The sequence below is a fragment of the Lynx rufus genome, unplaced genomic scaffold, assembly GCF_022079265.1.
Source record: "Lynx rufus isolate CCGP_SWC_20201006 ecotype Redwood Valley unplaced genomic scaffold, mLynRuf1.p SCAF_6, whole genome shotgun sequence".
Taxonomy (NCBI): Eukaryota; Metazoa; Chordata; class Mammalia; order Carnivora; family Felidae; genus Lynx; species Lynx rufus.
The window spans coordinates 92,465,947-92,485,623 of record NW_025814878.1 but is presented as its reverse complement, the minus strand read 5'-3'; the positions used below and the strand labels follow the sequence as shown (position 1 = coordinate 92,485,623).

The following is a 19,677-nucleotide window of genomic DNA, read 5'->3' as shown; positions in this document are numbered from 1 at the left end:
TAAGAAAGGGAGTTTTTGTTATTTTGCCCCTTTTTGGGGTGTATCTGTAACTTGCAGAGAGCAGAGCTACCTGTAGGGTTGTATGCTGATCGAAGGTGCCCTTGGCAGAGCAGGGCTCACTCTGATACACCTGTGCATCCAGGTGCCAGCACTAAATTAACAAACAGGCCCCACCGGAAGAACCCTGGCCTCCCGCAGGGTAGCCTATCAGTATCAGCACAAACATTTGTGGTTGTTTGTTTAAGAGGAGTAAAATGAGCTCACAGGTTAAAGAAAATCACAGAATTTTATTGTTTCCTTTTTTCAAAGAAAAATGGACCTACTAAGTAAAGGGGACCTAACTAGAGACTGCAATCAAATGACCAGTTGTAAGGTAAATCAGTTAAGAATTCCAAAATCGACTATGGGATCTGAAAGATAAGGAAAATTAAAAGATAATCAAGGACTCTGTGGCTGGTAGATATGGAGTGAGCTATACAGTAGCATATGTTTATATTTTTAATGTGCTAACCTACAGCTTCCAAGTAAGCGTCAAGTTAGCAGTTGATAATTTTTAAATGTTTAGGTATTACTTTCCTTACCTTCCCCCAATTTAAAGGAAAAAAAACCTTTCACTTTTAAACTTTTACTATCCAGCATGTTCAGTCTTCTTCACCTCAGTTTCCTTTCATTTTACTTTGCTATTTAATGACAGATGAACTCTTTTCCCTAGTTGATGTAATTACTGACTTTGAAAATTGCATATGGGAGCATTTCATTAAAAAATGAATACATCTACTCTAGTATTTCCTGTCTATCACTCTCATAATTATCCAGAAAAAGTAAGAAAAAAAAATGAGAAGAACATGGTTTACATGATTGCCAAAAGTTCTTTGGGAACTTTAGGCTGACAGAGACGAATGTGAAATTTTCATTATCGTAATAAATAACCAAAATTAGACCCAGCATGTTTTTGATGCTGGGAAGTAATACAAAATTGGTATACTTTCATGGTATTATTATCATAACATAGCATCTCCTTACCCCTGCAAGGATCATTTTTCACCAAGAACTCATCAAGCGCCATCCATCCGCCTCCAACACGAACCATTACGGTACTTCGTAGGATTCGAACGAGCCTCAGCTGCTGGGAGTCCCCAAACTGTGAAGATGAAAGACAGAACCTCTAATTGTCAACAGTAAGGCTAAACACCTAAGGATTATATGCAATCTGCAGTAGCTTAAGCAACCAACTTAAATTTCTTGCTTAGTTCACAGCGATTAGTAAAATCTCATAAAAAGGGGTTTGAAATTATCTGCGTTAGACTGCTGCATGCTGATTTAGCCCAAAGGAAACAGTTTGAAAAAAGCTACCAAGGTTATCAAGTGTAATATTGAAGCTTTGTTCCAGAAATGAATTTTCTTTATGATAGAAACATTAGTAAGGCAGTAATTGAAAGATGTTTCTAGAAATTAAACACAGACATCAAAATAAGCACTGGCCCACCTGCCAGGGCTTATACAAAATAAGATTCTAAAGAAAGTTTAGTAAACTCTGATTCTTCTTCATTAAAACTTTCTCTTATACTAAAACTATTTTCCACTGAAATCTGCAGGAATAATCTCCATAAGCTCATTCGGTTTTCCCTAAGAGCAGTTTTGACTTTAGAGAGATAAAGCAGTAAATGAACATGACCAGCAAAAATTTCACAGTCAACTAAAATTTCTGGATCACTAATGATCTGGTAAACCAATCTGTCAAAGGCTGGATTAGTGTGCCATTTTGGATTACTGTAATATTAGAACAGCCAGTGACACATTATTAGTGATACAGCTTTTGAATCTAAAAGGCTTTGTCTTAAAGCTGTTTGTACCATAATTACTGACACTAATATGCAATTGTGTTCTTACCCTTTCAATGGATTTCCAATCACTTGGATATGCTACAAATTCTGCGAGTCTGGAATAACCGTCTAGAGTACAGATAGTTTTTGATCCTAAGATTTGTTTTGAAAGCCCATGAGAAATAATTTTATACTTTGAAATCATTTCTAATAGGCTCATGTTCAGCTTGTAAAAATCACCATACTGATTTTCATGGTTGCCAACTCAACAGATACCATAGCAAAATGAACAGTCAAGTAAACATAGTTTCTTTTAAAGGCAGGTAAGATGCAATTGTGACTTTGACTATTTGTCTGGACTCATGATGGGTAAACAGAAAACTTCACTTTAAATAGAAAACAATCTGCTGCTTTTCAATATGCTTTAACATTGAGTTTCAGGAATAGAACCTAAAACAAAGCCAACCCATGACCCTGAAACTCAAAAGGACCTGGAAAGCATGTAAAATGCACCAGCAGGAACTCATGCGTTTTACATCAACCCTTTTTATATTGCTATTTCTAAAGTAGTCCATTTTCAAGCCTTGAGATTTAAACTCTCTTATAATTGAACCGGTTCCTGAAATGTAAATTAAAATTTTGAAATTAAAATATATATTTATTTTGTTAGAAAAAAATTTGGTGCTGCTAATAAGCAAAGGAAAAGGAAGGGATTTAAAGAAAATTACCCTTAAGAAACCAGATAATTAAACAAGATACTTTCAATCCAAGATTATGTTCAAAACAAAAGGAGAATTACTATTTTATAGAGATATTTCAAGTCTAATAAATATAAATTTTTATTTTGAGAATGTATTTTCTAGACAATAACATTGCCTTCAGAATTTCTCTAATTTTCCTAACAGCCAAATCGTGATGTAAGAAAAAAATAGATTAATGTTGCTCTTTGTGTTTTCAGTAAATAAAACCATTTAAAGTGAGCATTTTTCTCATCCTTTCCACAAATAAAAAATACTACCCCAAATGTTAACCAGAAAATAATAATAAGTGAATATGACAGTAACTTTTTATATATTATACTTAATGCCAAGTTTTAAAGACATCAATTCGAAGGACCTGAAAATTTCTATTTGAAAAAATTACGTGCTTGCAATAAATGGGAGTAAGAGGGAATTTGAAACTTAAGCTACAATATGGCTTAACAACTGAGAGGCAGAGGAATATCTAATATGATATGGTCAGGTATTACAAATAGTATGCTTCTTTCCAAAAGCATAGAGGGAAGAACTCTTCTCCTTTGTTTAAATCAAAACACAATTTCTCTTATCTTTAGTTCTAAAACTTGTGATCATCATGACACAGTGCCACTGGACAGTTTATACTGACTTCAATGTGAAGTCAAAATGGGATAAAGCATGGGTTAGGATTTCATATGGGAGATACATACATGTCCTCAAAATGAATGATACCAGTTAAAACCTCCAGAGTTAAAATTTCTACTTGGAAAATGCAAAGCCCTAAAATTGATGATTTAGGACAAATAGGACAATAGCTGCTTTGGAGAGAACACATTACTTGTGGCTGAGTGCCAGGGAGATTTCTCACTTCTCTGTCTTCCCACGTCATTGCCTGACGCTGGTCCTTCTCTAGCTACTGTAGACCATGTGACCTCAATGGTTAAATACAGTGTAGAGATGTGTGCAGAATCAAATTTGTGTTGCAATGAGTATTTGCATAAAATACATATAACATATTATTATAAACTGGAATTAAAAATTGCATTTGCAACACTGTGACCAGTCAAGCTACAATTTATTATCTGGTTTGCTTAAAAGTAATCTCCTCATTTAAGACACACTGCAAAAAGGAATCCTGGATCAAGGATCCTTACAGCATTTACAGAAACACCACGCCAACCAACAATGTAGTAGCTAGGGCAACAGCATGGGAAAGATTGGCCATGGCAAGCTTTAATGGCTATGAATTAAAGTTAAAAAAAAAAATCATTGGGAACTTGAGAATACATTCCACTGGTTTATACCTGATTTCCCAGGAAGAACTGATAAAAAAAAAATGAAAAATGGAAGAAAGACACAATTAGTTCAATAGGAAACTTTCTATATGACTCTAGAACACACACACACACACACACACACAATCTTTCACACTCAGGGCTCCTGGATACAGTACCTAGTTTAGAAATGTGCAGGTACCCATGTGTTCAGACTTCAAACCAAATAGGCAGAAAATTTCCTATACAAGTTTTTTTGAAAAGCTTTGGGTTTCAAATTTAGGTTAGAAATTTAAATATGTAGATGAATCTTTTCAATGTGGAAATATACAAATTAAAATTTAAAAAAATTTCATTTGTAAGTAACAAACTGTATTAGGGAAACTCAGCACATTTCCTGTCTAGCTACTACATATAAGAGATATCCCAAAACAGAGAAAAAAAAGAGAGAGGAGTGACAAAGTCACATTAGTCTTCAAATAATTGTTCTGAAGAAGGTGGACTGAGCTTTTGAGACTTCGAATGAAAGGAAAAATAACTGTACAAGTGGAAAACATTGTCTCTTTTTTCACTTTTCTAAAAATGAGTCAACATTTTTAACTTTATGGTTCTGGCTTGGAATAGCTTTGTTACTAGAAATATGAAAACTTACCTGTAGTCATAATAAAATATATTATAAGTCACACGAACCAACTTGAGTATGTGAGATGTGTTTTCCTCCTTAAAAGTAACGTACATGTCAAAGATATGTCCTAATTTACAAAATGCAGGATATGTTTACAGAATGTAAAATGACAAAAGTTGGAATTTTATAGACCACTATATTGTGATGTGAGGTAAAAGTAATTAGCATTCCTGGAAAGCAATGCAGATCAAATTGCATACAAATTTCAATTCTTCTCCTTCAAGAGAACTAAACCGTTATTTTGCAGACTTACCCTGTATTTGTTATCTCCGATCTGTTCAACTTGAAATCGTTTTGCACATTTACACTTAGCTACTTGTCTTGTCACCTGCCAAAAAGAACAATGAAATGTCCACTTTAATGTTATTACACACTGTGGAATCCTTAAAACCTTGACAGGACAACTCAAAATGAAATAAATAAAACGGCTGCATGGGTTGTGCAGGATATCCTGGCAGCACAAGATGTTGTTGCAGGTGGCGGAAAGATAACGATACCTCATCCTCGATTTTGTCGGCGTCAGTGACAGGTTTATATGCGTCTTTATTCGGATGCAGGGCCGCTACAAACTCATAGTAGTCAATGTATCCATCGCCGTCTCGGTCAAAGATGTCTGCAACTGCACTCATCTCCAGGCGGCTGGTTGGAAACTCTAAAATTTTCAAATAGTAAATAGCATTACTGAGGTATAACTGACAAATAAAATTGTAAGACAATGAAAAGTGTATATTGTGATGATTTGATACACGTACACACTGTGAAAGGATTCCTCCCATCAAGTTAGTTAACACATCCATCACCTCACATATTTATCTTTTTGTTTTGTTTTGTTTTTCTGAAAACTTAAGTTCTACTCACTTAGAAAATTTCAATGACACAGTACAGTATTATCAACTATAGTCACCACATTATACTTTAGAACCTCAGACCTTACGGTGAAAGATTGTACTCTTGTACCAGACTCTCCCTATTTCCCCTCACCCCCACCCCCAGACCCTGGCAACCACTTTTCCACTCTGAGTTTAACTCTGTATTTAGATTCCACATATGAATGATAATTAGGATCCTCTCAGAATAAGCCATACTACATTCCCAATGAAAGTTTTTAAAAACCTAGCTATTTACAGTAATATTTGACAAAAAGATTTAAGCTTTAAAAAAAAAAAAGGAAGAGGTGTAACATGTTAATTCTGCCTCAAGACATTCTTGATTGTATTATTTTGATCTTAATGCTGCCAGTTAAATTATCAGGGTCATCAAATATATTAAAATCCTTAAGAAGCCGATTGACATCGAAACAAACGAAACCAGTGTATAGGACCTACATTTATCTTTAATGACTACACCAGGGTGAATCACTTGAAACTGCTATTTTTCTAGTTCAAAAACTGTTTCATATTAGTAAGTTTCATATGGTTCAACTACCACTTTACTTAAGGAATATATGGATTTTATACATATGAATATACACATTCATATGATTGTATTAAATTTCCTTTAAGAATTACTTCCAGTAACACCTTCCAGAGAAGGCATATCCATATGACTAAACTACCAATAAAGTGACAAATACCTTAAGAATTTTTAAAGAGTTCTAATTTCCTACTAATGACAACGATCAGAATGTCAATTAGAACAAAAAAAGGGAAGAGACTGACTTGCGTTTATTGATTTCCCATTATATGTCAGGCCAAACAATCTAAGAATCAAATATTATTAAGTTTATTATCCTAATGAGGACACAGCTGCAGTGGAACAAGGAATATACTAATTGTGGTTACACAATTACAAGTGTGCCTGAATCCAAACCCATGAATTTTACCAAGGGCACTTTTCACTGAGGGCTGTGACTTCACAGCCAAGTTTAAAGGCGATGCTTTATTGGTAACACAAGTTTAAACGGTGCTTATTTTCTTTAAAAATTACATCATTTACAGTCACCCCTGTTGGCACTTACTTGAGGAAAGAATTCCATCAATAAATTCTTGTCGGGTTATTTTCCCATCCTGATCTTTATCAATTCTCCTGAAGAAGTCCATCACTCGAGATTTCTTATGATTCATCCATCTCATGTATTTTTTGCGCCAGATATCAAAATCAAAGTTAGCAAATTCCCTCAGCTGGAAAGGACAAAATGTATTTTGGTTAATTCAGTGCTCAAATTATACCTTACACTTTATGAATAAAGTTATTTTTAATGATCTTCTAGATAAAGCACCTATCTTTCCCACTTCAAACAAAGGTATGATCTTGCACAGTGAACTCAGAAACATTTTTCCTGTAATTTCACTAGTGTCACTGGCTTTTCTTTACAAATAAAAGTTCCTCAAAAAGTCAAACTGAAAAAAAATTTTTTTTAAGTTTTTATTTATTTATTTTGAGAGAGAGACAGAGACAGAGACAGAGAGAACACAAGCTGGGGAGGGGCAGAGAGAGGGGGAGAGAGAGAGAGAATCCCAAGCAGACTCTGTGCTGTCAGTGCAGAGCCCATTGTGGGGCTTGAACTCACGAACTGTGAGATCAAGACCTGGGCCAAGATCAAGAGCTGGATGCTCAACCAACTGAGCCCCCCAGGCACCCTCAAACTGAAAATTTCTGATCATGCCAATGTGATCATGCCCCAAAGTAATAACACCTCTAGAAAGTTCTCTGCCCACTGAGCACCAGGCCCAGCGTGGTAGCACTTACCTCTGTTTTCTCTCTGCTATTTGTCATTCTACCTCCTTTAGGCTTCTAAAAATTTCCCAGTTTCAGAATCTGAAACTCTAAATCTCAGATCACAGAATATAAATAATGAAAATATCTGAACTATAAACGGTTACGTTTTCCAGGTAATACCAAGCAAACATATGTCAAGCTGGATCTTTTCTTTTTAATTTTTTAAAAAATTTTATTTGAGAGAGAGACAGAGAGAGAGAGAGAGTGTGCAAGCAGGGGAGGGGCAGAGGAAAGGGAGAGAGAGAATCCCAAGCAGGCTCCATGCCACCAGCACAGAGCCCAACATGGCGCTTGAACTCATGAACCATGAGATTATGACCTGAGCCAAAATCAAGAGTCGAATGCTCAACTGACTGAGCCACCCAGGCGCCCCAAGCTGGATCTGATTCCTTTTCTTAAGGAGTGAGCTTCTGCTTATGTTTAAACATTATAGTTTGACCCTTGAACAACATGGGTTTGAATTGTGTGGATCCACTTACATGCAGGTTTTTTACAAAATAAAAAAAGACGTATTTTCTCTTCCTTGTGATTTTTTTCTTGTGATTTTCTCAATAACATTTCCCCTCTTCTAGCGTATTTGATTGTAAGAACACAGTATATAACAAATATACAAAATTTGTGTTAACTGATTGTTATCAGTAAGGATTCTGGTCAACAGTAGGCTATTAAGCAGTTAAGTTTTGGGGGAGTCAAACGTTATACGTAGATTTTTGACTATGCGGTGTGTGGAAGGGTGTTGGTGCCTCTAACGCTCATGTTGTTCAAGGGTCAATTATAATTTTTTATTATACTGATTCCCTAAACCCATATCCCACATATCAGGGGTGCAGAATGTATGAGTTTTCTAACCTCTTCCAGTCTGTCCAAGGCATCATTAAGCTTCCTCCTTCTTTCCAGTGCGAGGAGCCAAACTTGCTGCCATTTGCTCACCAACAAGTTGACCCTGGGATTCTTGGTTTCGATTTGTGTCTGTGATCCAGAGGGATATAAGCTTGATGCTGGGAAGCGCTTTCCTGTTAAAATACAACTTTAGTTAGGAGGGCAGTTTCCAGGGTTCTGAATTATGTTAAGGCCGGGCCTTTATCATTCCCAGCTAAGACTGAATCACCTTAATAATTTAGAAATATCCTATTTAGATGATGCATAATGTTCAAGTCCAAATCTGTTTTACTTACCAAGGATCTTCTGTATAAATTAGAGAAACATATCTTGACAAGGGCATTTAAATACTGGAATGATCTCTTATAAAATTATGTTTAAAAGCATTTTCCAGCTTAAAATCCATGCCATTTCAATGACAATGAATTACCTTGTGATCTTCTCTCTTGTTAAGGGATGATAAAAGAGATCTCCCAGGACAGTGAGACTTATCTTAGAATAAGTTACACAAATTCAGCTGCCCTTCTTAGAAAAAAAGGCTGAAAGGAGGGCAGGTGAGGGCAGGAGACACTGGCCGTTCATTAGAGTCAGAGCAAGATACTTTACAAATTCCAATCAAATATCTAAGTGTGTGTCAAATCCCAGCGTTCATCCAAATCCATTTCCCGCTGAGATTGCATGTTTCCCGTGCATAGTCTCATACCCCAATTTCCTGCCTTACTAAAGTTTTCTCCCTCTTTTCTGGCTATTTTTCACAAGTTTTTATAATGTCACAGAACAATTGTCTCAATGCATTTTCCTCATCTACCTGATTAAATGTGGCCTAGAAAAACTACTGGCCTAAAGTCATACAGGAAGTGAGTGTCCAAGCTGGGAAATGCCCAGAGTTCCTAACTCCTATTGGAGTTATCAATAGCTAGTATTTATTGAGCATTTAACTACATGCCAAGAAGTATGCTAACCACCTCACACACATCAGCTCATTTAATTGTTACCAGAATCCAATGAAGTTATAATTATTCCCTTATACAGATGAGTAAATTGAGGCTCAGACAGAGTTTAAGTAACTTGTCTAAGGTTATATCTCCCTAGTTGGTAAGTCGTGAGAAGAGCCAAGGAGTCTGTCTCCAGAGTTCTTAATCACATTGTTACCTTGCCCCCTTGTGCAATACAGTAACTAAAAGATCTGAAACCATTTTTTTAATTAAGGCACTATTCAGAAATACATCAAATATACCACTATTCAGAGATAAATTTTGCTTATTTTAAATCTTCTCCAAACCAGCTATTATTGTTTTAAGTGTCACTTTTGACACTCTTTTGTGGAGTCAAGATAGTCTGAGAAGTAAATAGAACCTGAAGTCATATGAACATGGGCAAAATCTATTGGACTGCTGGTCACCAATGAATAGTTAGGTCATGAACTTTACCCAAGTCATGGTTATTTCTGTTATATTCCATCTTAGGGCTAGTTATATAATGAAAGCAAATGGAGATGATGATTTCTGTTCTTGTTGCAAATTTTTTCCAGTTTCTTCTAACTAATCTAAAAGATACCCTTCAAGCAAATAAATTTACACACAGAGACCTGGATATATCTTTTTCTTTATTTTTAAATAAGTTGCTACAATATTTGAGCCCACGTATTCTTTCAAGGAAACCTTTTATGATAGAGAGCTCACAGAATCACCAATTGTTCTAAAATTTCAAACGACAATTCAAAACTAACTTCCTTGCTTAACCATATTCACTTTAAAGAAATTAGGGGGCGCCTGTATGGCTCGGCAGGATGGGTGTCCAACTCTTGCTTTCAGCTCAGGTCATGATCCCAGGGTTGTGGGATCGAGCCCCATGTCAGGCTCTGTGTTGAGTGTGGATCCTGCTTAGGATACTTTCTCTCTCCCTCTGCCCCTCTCCCCTCCTCGCATTCTTTCTCTCTAAAAAGAAAAAATAATAAATAATAATAATTAAAGAAATTAGCCACTGCTTACTTCCTGCTCGTCCCTTATCCAGGACTGGAATATGGGACTGTAATGAGGCAGGATCAGCTGCCCTCCTCTTGTAGGTCTTGGTAACTTTATCCACATCAGGTTGTTTTCTGGTCATTTCCTCCATGAAGGTCTGAAATGTCAATGTCAATTAAATACAAGTATACCAGAGAAAACTATCTTTAGAAGTGAACTAAAAACAAAAGGATAAAAGGACCATGCTATTATTTCTGGAAAAAGGAATAAACATGTTGCATCTTTGGGGGAAAAAAATGTAAGCCCACATAACAAAGCATTTACTCATATGTAAAGAATATAAAATGTGATACCTGTTAAGTAATTTCAGCATTGTAACAGTAATTTGTTTTAGTTTGAAGACCACACATAATCTGCCTGGGTATCAGCCCAAGCTCTTTCTGAAGAATCTTAACGTGAGCATTTATCTGCAAAGCAACTAGTTAACTGAGTTGGTGCTTAGAACTTCTTTGTAGCACATTTCACTTACATACTTGAAATATTTAAGATGGCTCTGATGTACAGTGATGTAAAGCATCCACATTAAATGTGGATATATTTTAAATAGTCCTGTTAACATATATGCTATGCCAAGGCAGATAAAAGTTATTCAGGTTAAAGTTTCCATTTAACAGGTTTGACTATCTTGCCATTTCTTATCTCATCTCCTTAGGCTTACTGACTTACATATCCCAATATCTGGAATATGTGGCAAAGGCACAGATTGTGGTGAAAAGGGGTGAAAAAAACAGGAGGGGGATAAAAGTGAAAAGTGGAGTAACACATTTCTGGAGTATCTGTCATATGGAAGAGCTCTCATCACAGAGAACATGGTGTGAGGCACTTCAGGGCCATTTTGGACATGGATGGCTCATACCTTCATTAAGATATAATAGCGATGTTAACTCTTAGCCAACTAAGCTGACCTTTAATAATGTATATTAAACAGACTAACAAGCAAACAAATAAGTCAGCGTTAATGTGATGCCCATCATTTCAAAGTTTAAAACAGATTAGGATAGAGCAGTAGTTTTTTTTTTTTTCTTAACAAGACGATGCATTCCCTTGTAGACAGGATATATTTGAAATACTGGCGTATTGGTGGACATCATGGGAGATGCTCAGCACCAGACAGTGGAATACACAAGCAGGGAGCAATAAAGAAGGGAGATCGCCGAAAGAGAGAACAGGATGGGACAGAGCTGAAAATAAAGGTAAGGAATTAGAAACCCAGGAGGAACAACTTGAGGACATGAAGGTAACAAGCACAAAGCAATCTTTTGAGCAGTATGGTGGTGAAATAAAGAACCAGGGGTTAGGATGAGATTTATTTTACCTGGTGCTCTGCAATGAGGGCTTTCACCTCTTCGATTTCCTGGGGGATGACTTCCTTGTCCTTATCACTCAACGTGGTTTCAGCCCATTGCAGCCAAGCCAGCAAAGCTTCCAACAATTCCTGTTTAGCAATGAGCCCAGCCAGAGCACTTGCTAATCTCTGTTGATGCTGCTTCGCCCAGGCCAACACCTGTCGGGGAAAAAAAAAATTTCCCTGAATATCTTTCATCTTAATTATTTAATTGATATAAAAACCACAAAATTTAAATGTAAATTGGGATCATCCTGGGCCGGACTCATAATACTTCCAGTCTTTCTATATCCCATCCGTGGTACCAAGAGCCAGCTTGCAGAGATGGATGTCATACACATCCCAGGTTTTTCCTCTTGTTTTCTAATTTAAGTTCAAATATGCACTTGCTGGGGGCGCCTGGGTGGGTCAGTCGGTTAAGTGTCCGACTTGGGCTGAGGTCATGATCTTGCGGTTCATGGGTTCGAGTCCTGTATCAGGCTCACTGCTGTCAGCACAGAGACCACTATGGATCCTCAGGGCCCCCTCTCCACCTGCCCCTCCCCTGCTTGTGCTCTCTCTCTCCCAAAAAGAAACATTGGGGCACCTGGGTGGCTCAGTCGGTTGAGTGTCTGACTTTAGCTCAGGTCATGGTCTTGCAGTTCGTGAGTTCGAGCCGCGCGTTGGGCTCTGTGCTAATAAACAACTGAGAGCCTGGAGCCTACTTCAGATTCTGTGTCTCCCTCTCTCTCTCTCTCTCCCCCTCCCCTGCTCATGCTCTGCCTCTCTCTGTCTCTCAAAAATAAATAAATGTTAAAATAAATAAATAAACAAACAAACGTTAAAAAATTCAAACATGCATTCTCTGAAGGATCAGGTATGCTTATTCCATGTAGCACTGAGCAGAAATAAAAATAGCTAAAATCTTAAGATACAGAATTCAGTTCATGCATGCACTTCATTCCACAAGCATACGCTCGTCTGAAATACAATTCAAGTGCTGGCTTATCCAACAGAGACAGTATGTAAGTGGGACAGAAAGTAATACAGTGAACCAAATATTTGCCTTTCCATGTTGCAGGGGCACAGCTGCAAAACTATTTCAACTTTTAAAAATAAAAGTGGACTTCAGAGACAGGTAATGCACGCTGGAAGGTATTTTAAAGAGCATTTTTCTTTGCAGAGGCCTCATGCTCCCACGGTCATAAATGTATCGCAGTTGCCCAAGTCTCCACACCCTCATTCTCAAAGCTGTTGCTGCTCTAATGATGCCCTCAGACACACTGACCTCCTCAAACCTGGCCCGGATGATGGTTATCCAGTGCTTAATGGTGGTGATGGAGTCAGGATGGCACATGGCCAAAACAGCATCTCCCATGCTGGTAGCTTTATTCAGTGCGGCTCTTTTTTCTTCCAGTTTCTTCATGAATTCCTACAGCAGAAAGAAAGACTTCGATTAGCTGTTGGCACTGGCTGAAAACAAAACTCCAGGGATGTGTATGTGACTGTCAGAGTTAAATAAAGAAGAACTTCAATTGGTTTATTCACAGCTGGAAGAAATTCACTAATTGGGGCATTAAGAGAGAAGGGACAAAAATGGGAAATGAAGTACTTTCTAACAAGTATTTCAAAGTTCGAGGATAGGGTGACATCTCCTGCTTTACAAAGTATGTTACACAAAAAATACATTCTTCTAGATCTGGATATATTATATTAATGGAGAACAGGACCAAGAGAGACAGTAATAGCACAGACAGAAATAATACTGATTGCAAAAAAATATGTTCTAACAAAGAAGACAAGAAGGTTGTATATTTAAAATAGCATGAACTGTGCCAGGAATTATAGGGATATGTACCAAAAAAGTGCCATGGAAGAGAGAAGGCTCAACAAGAAATGATAAATATTTGGGATGAGGGGGCCCAAATGTCTAGCAGGAAGGAGTCAGGGAGAGGCTAGAGGTGCTGGGGGCCTGATCACCAGACAGCCTGTGTGAGAAGAGTCCCTTTCAGAGGCTAGTAACAGCCATTCTCTGCCCTGGAGGGGTGAATAAACCTTAAAAGGCTTCGAGAAGCTTTCGAATCACCTTTTGGCAAATGTCTTACACATATACCTGTACTTTACACCATCTGAACTGTAATTCATAGATACATGGGTCACAGAACTCTGAAAGTGTGGTTACAAATGAGCATCTCTGCCTTAAAAAGGGTCACATGCTTCCAAAACCCCATAATGAATGTCAGGCATCTACTAGCACCCAATCCCTCAGTCAGGCTGACAAGGGGCTGCAGACACAGTTGACGATCAGTACTACTCATGCCATGTGATCAAGGTGATGATTTGAAAATGTGTTTCCTACAGTGTCTTGTTTTCCAGGTCTGTGAAGCTGTCACATAGCTCCTACTCTGGTATTTTGCTAAACTAACCTGTTCATATAGATATCTACTGGATATTAAGGTCCACAAGATCAGAAGGCTGTGTCTTATTCAATTGTGAGTCTTTGTGACTGAATAAATGCTTTTTTTTTTTTCACTTTTATTTACACATTTTTCCTGCTGTGGCATCAAGGCTTGATTAACAATGTACTCCATTAACACGACCTACTTTTTAAATACCATGACCTACTTTTAAAAGTATTTTAATTTTCCCCAATATAGATCCACTTCACTGGAAGGAAAACAAAAACTTTACTGGGAAAAAGGTAACAGGTCAGTAACAGGTTGACCTACTTGAAGAGGTCAACAACAGCTGTGCTCTTCCAAGGACAGGTGACCTGACCACGTACTTTTACATCACTCCTAACCTAGCAGAGCCAGAGTCCTGCCCAGAATGCTGTCGACTGGACTAGCAACTCCCTGCTTGCATTCTGTGCTCTTCCAACCCTGAGTGCTAAGTGGTTAGTGCTCACCTGGGAAAGCTTGCCAGTTTTACAGAGTGGACTATACCGAGAAGCCTCTAGTCCTGGAGCTAAGAATTTAAATACTCTGTTTTACTTTTATTTGGTCGGAGTGTGAAGGAAGCAGGAGATCAGAAAGAATGGATGATGCTACTGCAAATTATTATTACTAAGCACCACTTTTATAAAATTACATGTAATTTTTCACTATTTAAAAATATTGGGGTGCCTGGGTGGCTCAACAGGTTAAGCATCCAACTCTATTTCAGCTCAGGTCATGATCTCATGGCTCATGAGTTAGAGCTCCATGCTGGCAGTGGGGAGCCTGCTTAGGACCTGCCCCTGCCCTGCTTGCTCTCAGTCTCTCACTAAAATAAATAAAATAAATAAATAAATAAATAAATAAATAAATAAATAAATAAATAAATAAAATATTTATAAAGATAATTTGTTGTAAAAAACAAACAAACAAACAAACAAAAAACCCCACAACACTACCTCTGCTCTCAATACCTGCCTCCTGGTGTTTCTGAGGGTTCCTTGCTGCTGTGAGGGTGGAGATACCACCACGAGGCTCCTTTCTGTAAGGTGTCAGACATGCAGCCTGGGCTCCAAGAGGCTATTCTAAGACCAAAGTATGTTAGTGGAACTCGATGCTGGCTGATGGTCAGCCAAGAGTAATGTAAGAGATTTTCAAAACATTGAATTGAATCAAAAATTCACAATAAATTTGGTGCAATTTTCCTACTCTTATATTCTGCTTCAAATTTAAATGGTTTATGTAGCATTTCATTCTTCCAGATAATGTTAGACAAGCTCGCATCACTTTTGTTAATGACAAGGCAAGATTTCATTGCTATAGGTTAGGCAATCCATCAGTAATCACTGTAAGCAGTCTCCACAAATGATGGAATCCATGTGACACCAGAACTCATGATGTATTTCCAACTTGACCATGAAAGATAAGTTTATTCTGTGGTGTTAAACAGAACTTTTAAGTGGAAATGTTGACATCAATACTGCATTGAGTGTTAGCATTGCAAATTCCTAATTCTTTAAAGTCAAGGGTTAAAAAAACAAACAAACAAAAAACATGTGTTAACATGTATCTGGACCACTCTCTTAAGGGTTTTGCTAGTTCTACGCACTGTTACAAAATACAGGATGACCTGAAAACTCAGTGGCCAGATTTTTACTTTGGTTAACCGTTCAATAGTGCATCTACTTACAGAATTCATTTTTAATTTATAATTTATACTACAGGCTACTTCTCAAAAGAATTGAAGTGGATCTCAATTAAAACCAGAATTGACAGAGATTTAAAAATAAAATTTGAACAAGTTATTCAGTTACTTGTCTTACTTACAAAGGTCAAAATTATTAACTTACAATTCTAATGCATTATAAATAAATTTATAAATGCCAAACGCTCATTACGGAAGTTTCGTCTTTGAAATGCACATACAAGTGCAATGAAATCGGGCAGTTTTGGTCAGAAGCCAAATAACTCCCTAGAAAATTCCCTGATTTTAGAATAACCACCCTCTTCATAAAGAAACCATGAAAAGATAGCTATACATATGTAGGGGCATGGGAACATACCTATGTAAGCCAGGAGGACACAGGTAAATTCTCAACTGTACCAGTATCTTTAATTACTTCTCAGGGAGGGAAATATTCATGCATTTGATATTTATGATCCTGGGTCTACTTGATTTTCTCATTTAGTTTTACTTAGCATCTATATAACTCACTTTATGCTGATCAATGAGAGTCCGAAGAGCATCCTCATCATCTGGGAGAGCGCCATGGAAACGAAGGGTTTGCTCCGCCTCGGCCAGCCACTCCAGGAGGGCATGCACCACCGAGTGAAATTCCTCTGCCTAATAGTTCACACACACACACACACACACACACACACACACACACACACACACCGCAAATAAGATCCCCAAATATGCTTGTTAGTATAGATTTCTCTTCTCAGTGAAAAAAAGTCTTAAACTGATTAATGATATGCATTATTCCCATTAAAAAGATAAAGATATATGGTGCTACTACATTTTACAAATGTAATACCTCTAATATATCACAGAGGCCTATATGAAGATTAATTCACCATTTGAACAATCTGATTTTAGATACAGGGCAGCCCATTGCACATTGAAGCTGAAAAATTAATAGAGCAGCACTTTTACGTAAAGATGAGGCAACTTCCTCTGTGAGTAATTTAAATTCTTGTCAGGAAGACCAAGGCAAGGATGTTCTAAGAATCTCCTTCTCATGACTGTCCCAGTTAAGAAAAGGGGGAACGGAACAGTTCCTCACAAGAGCAGTTCTCGTTGAGGCTTCGAAACCTTTCTCACTATGTCCAGATGCAATTTGCATGACATTTACCTGACGCAGGGCTGCTTCCAATCGGGTCTGCTTTGATATAGAAAGTGCACACACAGTCTCCCAGCGTGTGCTTAGTTCCTGCATCTGGACCTTGACCCAGGAGGAGTCGTCTCGGCTGCCCTCTATGAGCTCTCGTGCCGAGCGCTTCAGGGCCTGCACGCTGCTGGTCCTCTTCCCCAGTTCTTTCTGGAAAGCCTAAAAGACCATGTTTTTAGAAAAATTAATTTTTAATTATAAAATCAAGCCAGTAAAAGACACTGCTTGGAATATACGTACACATGACATCATGTACCAATCTCTAAGACCTACAGCTTAATGACACACACTTTTCACAGAATCTTTAGAAGCTGAGTCGTGGCACACTGCTCCCACCAGAGCACTGTTAAGAACACGGTCTTGTATAAATCTGTTCAATCTTGTAACATTCTCCTGAGTGAACAAACCCGATTTTTTTTAATGACACATTGGATTTAAATATTGGCAGCTATTCTTTATTTCAGTTTACACAAAAGAATCAAATTCTTTTTTTTTCTACGATTCTTTAGTATGGCATCCCAGCTCCTCTCAAATCATTATTCTAAGTGCCTAGAATGTGCTGACTACCTCATCACTCTTAGTTAATAAACATATCTAACAGACTAACAAATAACTAAGCAGTCCTGGGCTGTCACATGGGGGTTTTGGAGGTAATGGCAGGGAATTGTACAGGGACTTGCCATGCAGTCTTCTTCTCTGTAGCATGGCTTCAACTTTCACAGTATCCTGAGAGCTAACCTAGAATGTCAAACTTTAGAGGCTTAAATCTTTGTCATTTTGGAAGAAAAGCTTCCCCCCACCCCTTGCCTAATTTTGATGAACTCTGAGGTGCCAGGAGTTGAACTGGCTTCCTTTGACCACAGACGTAATCCAAGAAATGAGCCCAGGGTACTTCATTTCTGATCCAAAATTCTGTATATGCAGCTAGATCTTTCAAGTAACTAATGTTATGTATAGAATAAAGTTAACTTATTTTCCTAAAAAATGGTCACAAATGAGTATCACTAATCACATTTTATAATTTTGGCTATATCCATGAGTTTCTATTCTGACAATCAAATCATTCATAAAAAGGAGTCCATCTAAAACAAACCAAACATAGTGTGATGAATTCTTTGCTTGATTTCACTCTGATAGTGTTCAATGAGATGTGCCTGCAGATAGACAGACAGACACACAGAGACACACATCCATACACAGGCATAGGAAATACAGTGTCTATACAATCTGTTTGTGATAGGACAAGTCCAATAGTTCTGAGAAGACTTTCCAATGTACTTTGTATACTTAAGCCTGAGCCTTCCAATTGCATTACTAATGCTGAATGATTAACTCATTCTTGATGACCTTTAATATATAAAAAAACCTGGCAAGTGCCGAAGGGAGTAAATGTTTAGACAGTGAGTTTATACAAATGGCATTTATGTAAAAAGTAACATTACACTATTCATTACTCATTGAATGAATGCCAGGGCATAAAAAAGTTTATATTAATCATGCACAAAACATTTGTTTCAATACAGGCAAGTAACAAAACTTAAAAATTTTGATTTCTGTAGGCCTGATCCCTGTCCTTCATTTATTCTTTGATTTTTTGATAATATTCAAATGTAACACTCTTTTATAGATATAATGAGATAACAGAACCAGGAGAGGGGAAATAAATATGCTGAAAGGACCAACCATTTAAAAAGGAATAGGTAAGATCAAAACAGGATAGCTAGGGAAATATAAAGAAAACATTTTAAAAGGAAATGAATTTCCTGAACTCAAAAATAACGAAGAGAAAGAAACACAACACGGATTCACATACAGTGCTGTATGATACCTGTATATAAAGTCTACTCTGATACCACCACTCCACGTTAGTACTGTGCCCGCCAGGTTGTTTTCAAGGTTCTTTAGGTTGTAATACAACATTTTACCATAATTTAGGACCTTACACTCCGTATCAGCTGGATGTCTTGTACATTCCTTTTTACCGGCACAAAAATTTTGAATACCCTTCAGGAGGTTGCAAGAAACCGCTTTTCTGAAGTAATAATCAAGTCCCTCACAGCGTATACTGATATCTCATCAATTGCTGCAGTTAAAGGGGCAAGTTTAAAACAGTTTTTAAAAACAAAAAAGCAGCCTGTCTTGACCCCCAGAGATCATGTTACAAATCCATACACTTATGCAATGACCAAGTTTCGGGTAAATGAAGAATTTTAAATTATATTCCATATTCTTTCCACGAATAATGAAAGACTGTAAAACATTCTTGGAACATGAAGCACCAGAGAATAAAATCATTTTCTAAGTTCTAAAAGGGTTTAGATTTGGAAGTTGAAAAAAGAAAAAAAAAAGTATCTCACTGATAAAGTACCTTTTCTGACTCACTTTTAAAGTTGGCTTCCTGATTCTGCTCATAGGTACACATATATCATTATTAAAGACTGGTATGTAGTATGATATGCAGTCTCTAGTTTTTAAAAGGCTGAGTTAAGGGGTTACATTTTCTTCTATACTCATGATAATCAAATGAGATAAATAAAATGTCCCAAATAATGATACCTTGTGATTATCGATCAGATTCATCACTAAATCAATGTCTCCATGGACAGGCTGGTCTTCTGCCAGCTGGGGTTCAACTCTATACAGCCAATCAATGAGCGCCTGCAAGGCATCGGTGAATTGTCCAGAAAATAACAGGGCTTCCTCCAGTTTGTTTTGTCTGAGGAAGAAGGTGGAAAAATCAATGTGAGGAACAAAAAAGCCACCCTACATACCTGAAAATCTAAAATCCATTTATGAAGGTTGAGAGTACTCAAAGAAAAAATAATATATTGGTACTCACTGCTGTTTCTTTGCTTTCCTTAGAAAATAACAAAACTTTTCTCAA

General features: G+C 37.3%; 1 protein-coding gene across 5 annotated transcripts in view; it reads right to left on the bottom strand.

Annotated features, from left to right (window-relative positions):
• DST (dystonin) overlaps positions 1 to 19,677 on the bottom strand; it is a 496,498-nt gene that overhangs the window by 7,318 nt on the left and 469,503 nt on the right. For all 5 annotated transcript variants that reach the window (XM_047102585.1, XM_047102584.1, XM_047102586.1 and 2 more), the window contains 12 exons: positions 19,350 to 19,509; positions 16,758 to 16,952; positions 16,115 to 16,243; positions 12,753 to 12,896; positions 11,456 to 11,644; positions 10,108 to 10,237; positions 8,087 to 8,250; positions 6,477 to 6,639; positions 5,017 to 5,171; positions 4,773 to 4,847; positions 3,865 to 3,882; positions 1,024 to 1,141 (listed from right to left, as the gene is read on the bottom strand). In XM_047102585.1, the coding sequence (XP_046958541.1) occupies positions 1,024 to 1,141; positions 3,865 to 3,882; positions 4,773 to 4,847; positions 5,017 to 5,171; positions 6,477 to 6,639; positions 8,087 to 8,250; positions 10,108 to 10,237; positions 11,456 to 11,644; positions 12,753 to 12,896; positions 16,115 to 16,243; positions 16,758 to 16,952; positions 19,350 to 19,509 (1,640 nt within the window). The remainder of the gene's footprint in view (positions 1 to 1,023; positions 1,142 to 3,864; positions 3,883 to 4,772; positions 4,848 to 5,016; positions 5,172 to 6,476; positions 6,640 to 8,086; positions 8,251 to 10,107; positions 10,238 to 11,455; positions 11,645 to 12,752; positions 12,897 to 16,114; positions 16,244 to 16,757; positions 16,953 to 19,349; positions 19,510 to 19,677) is intronic.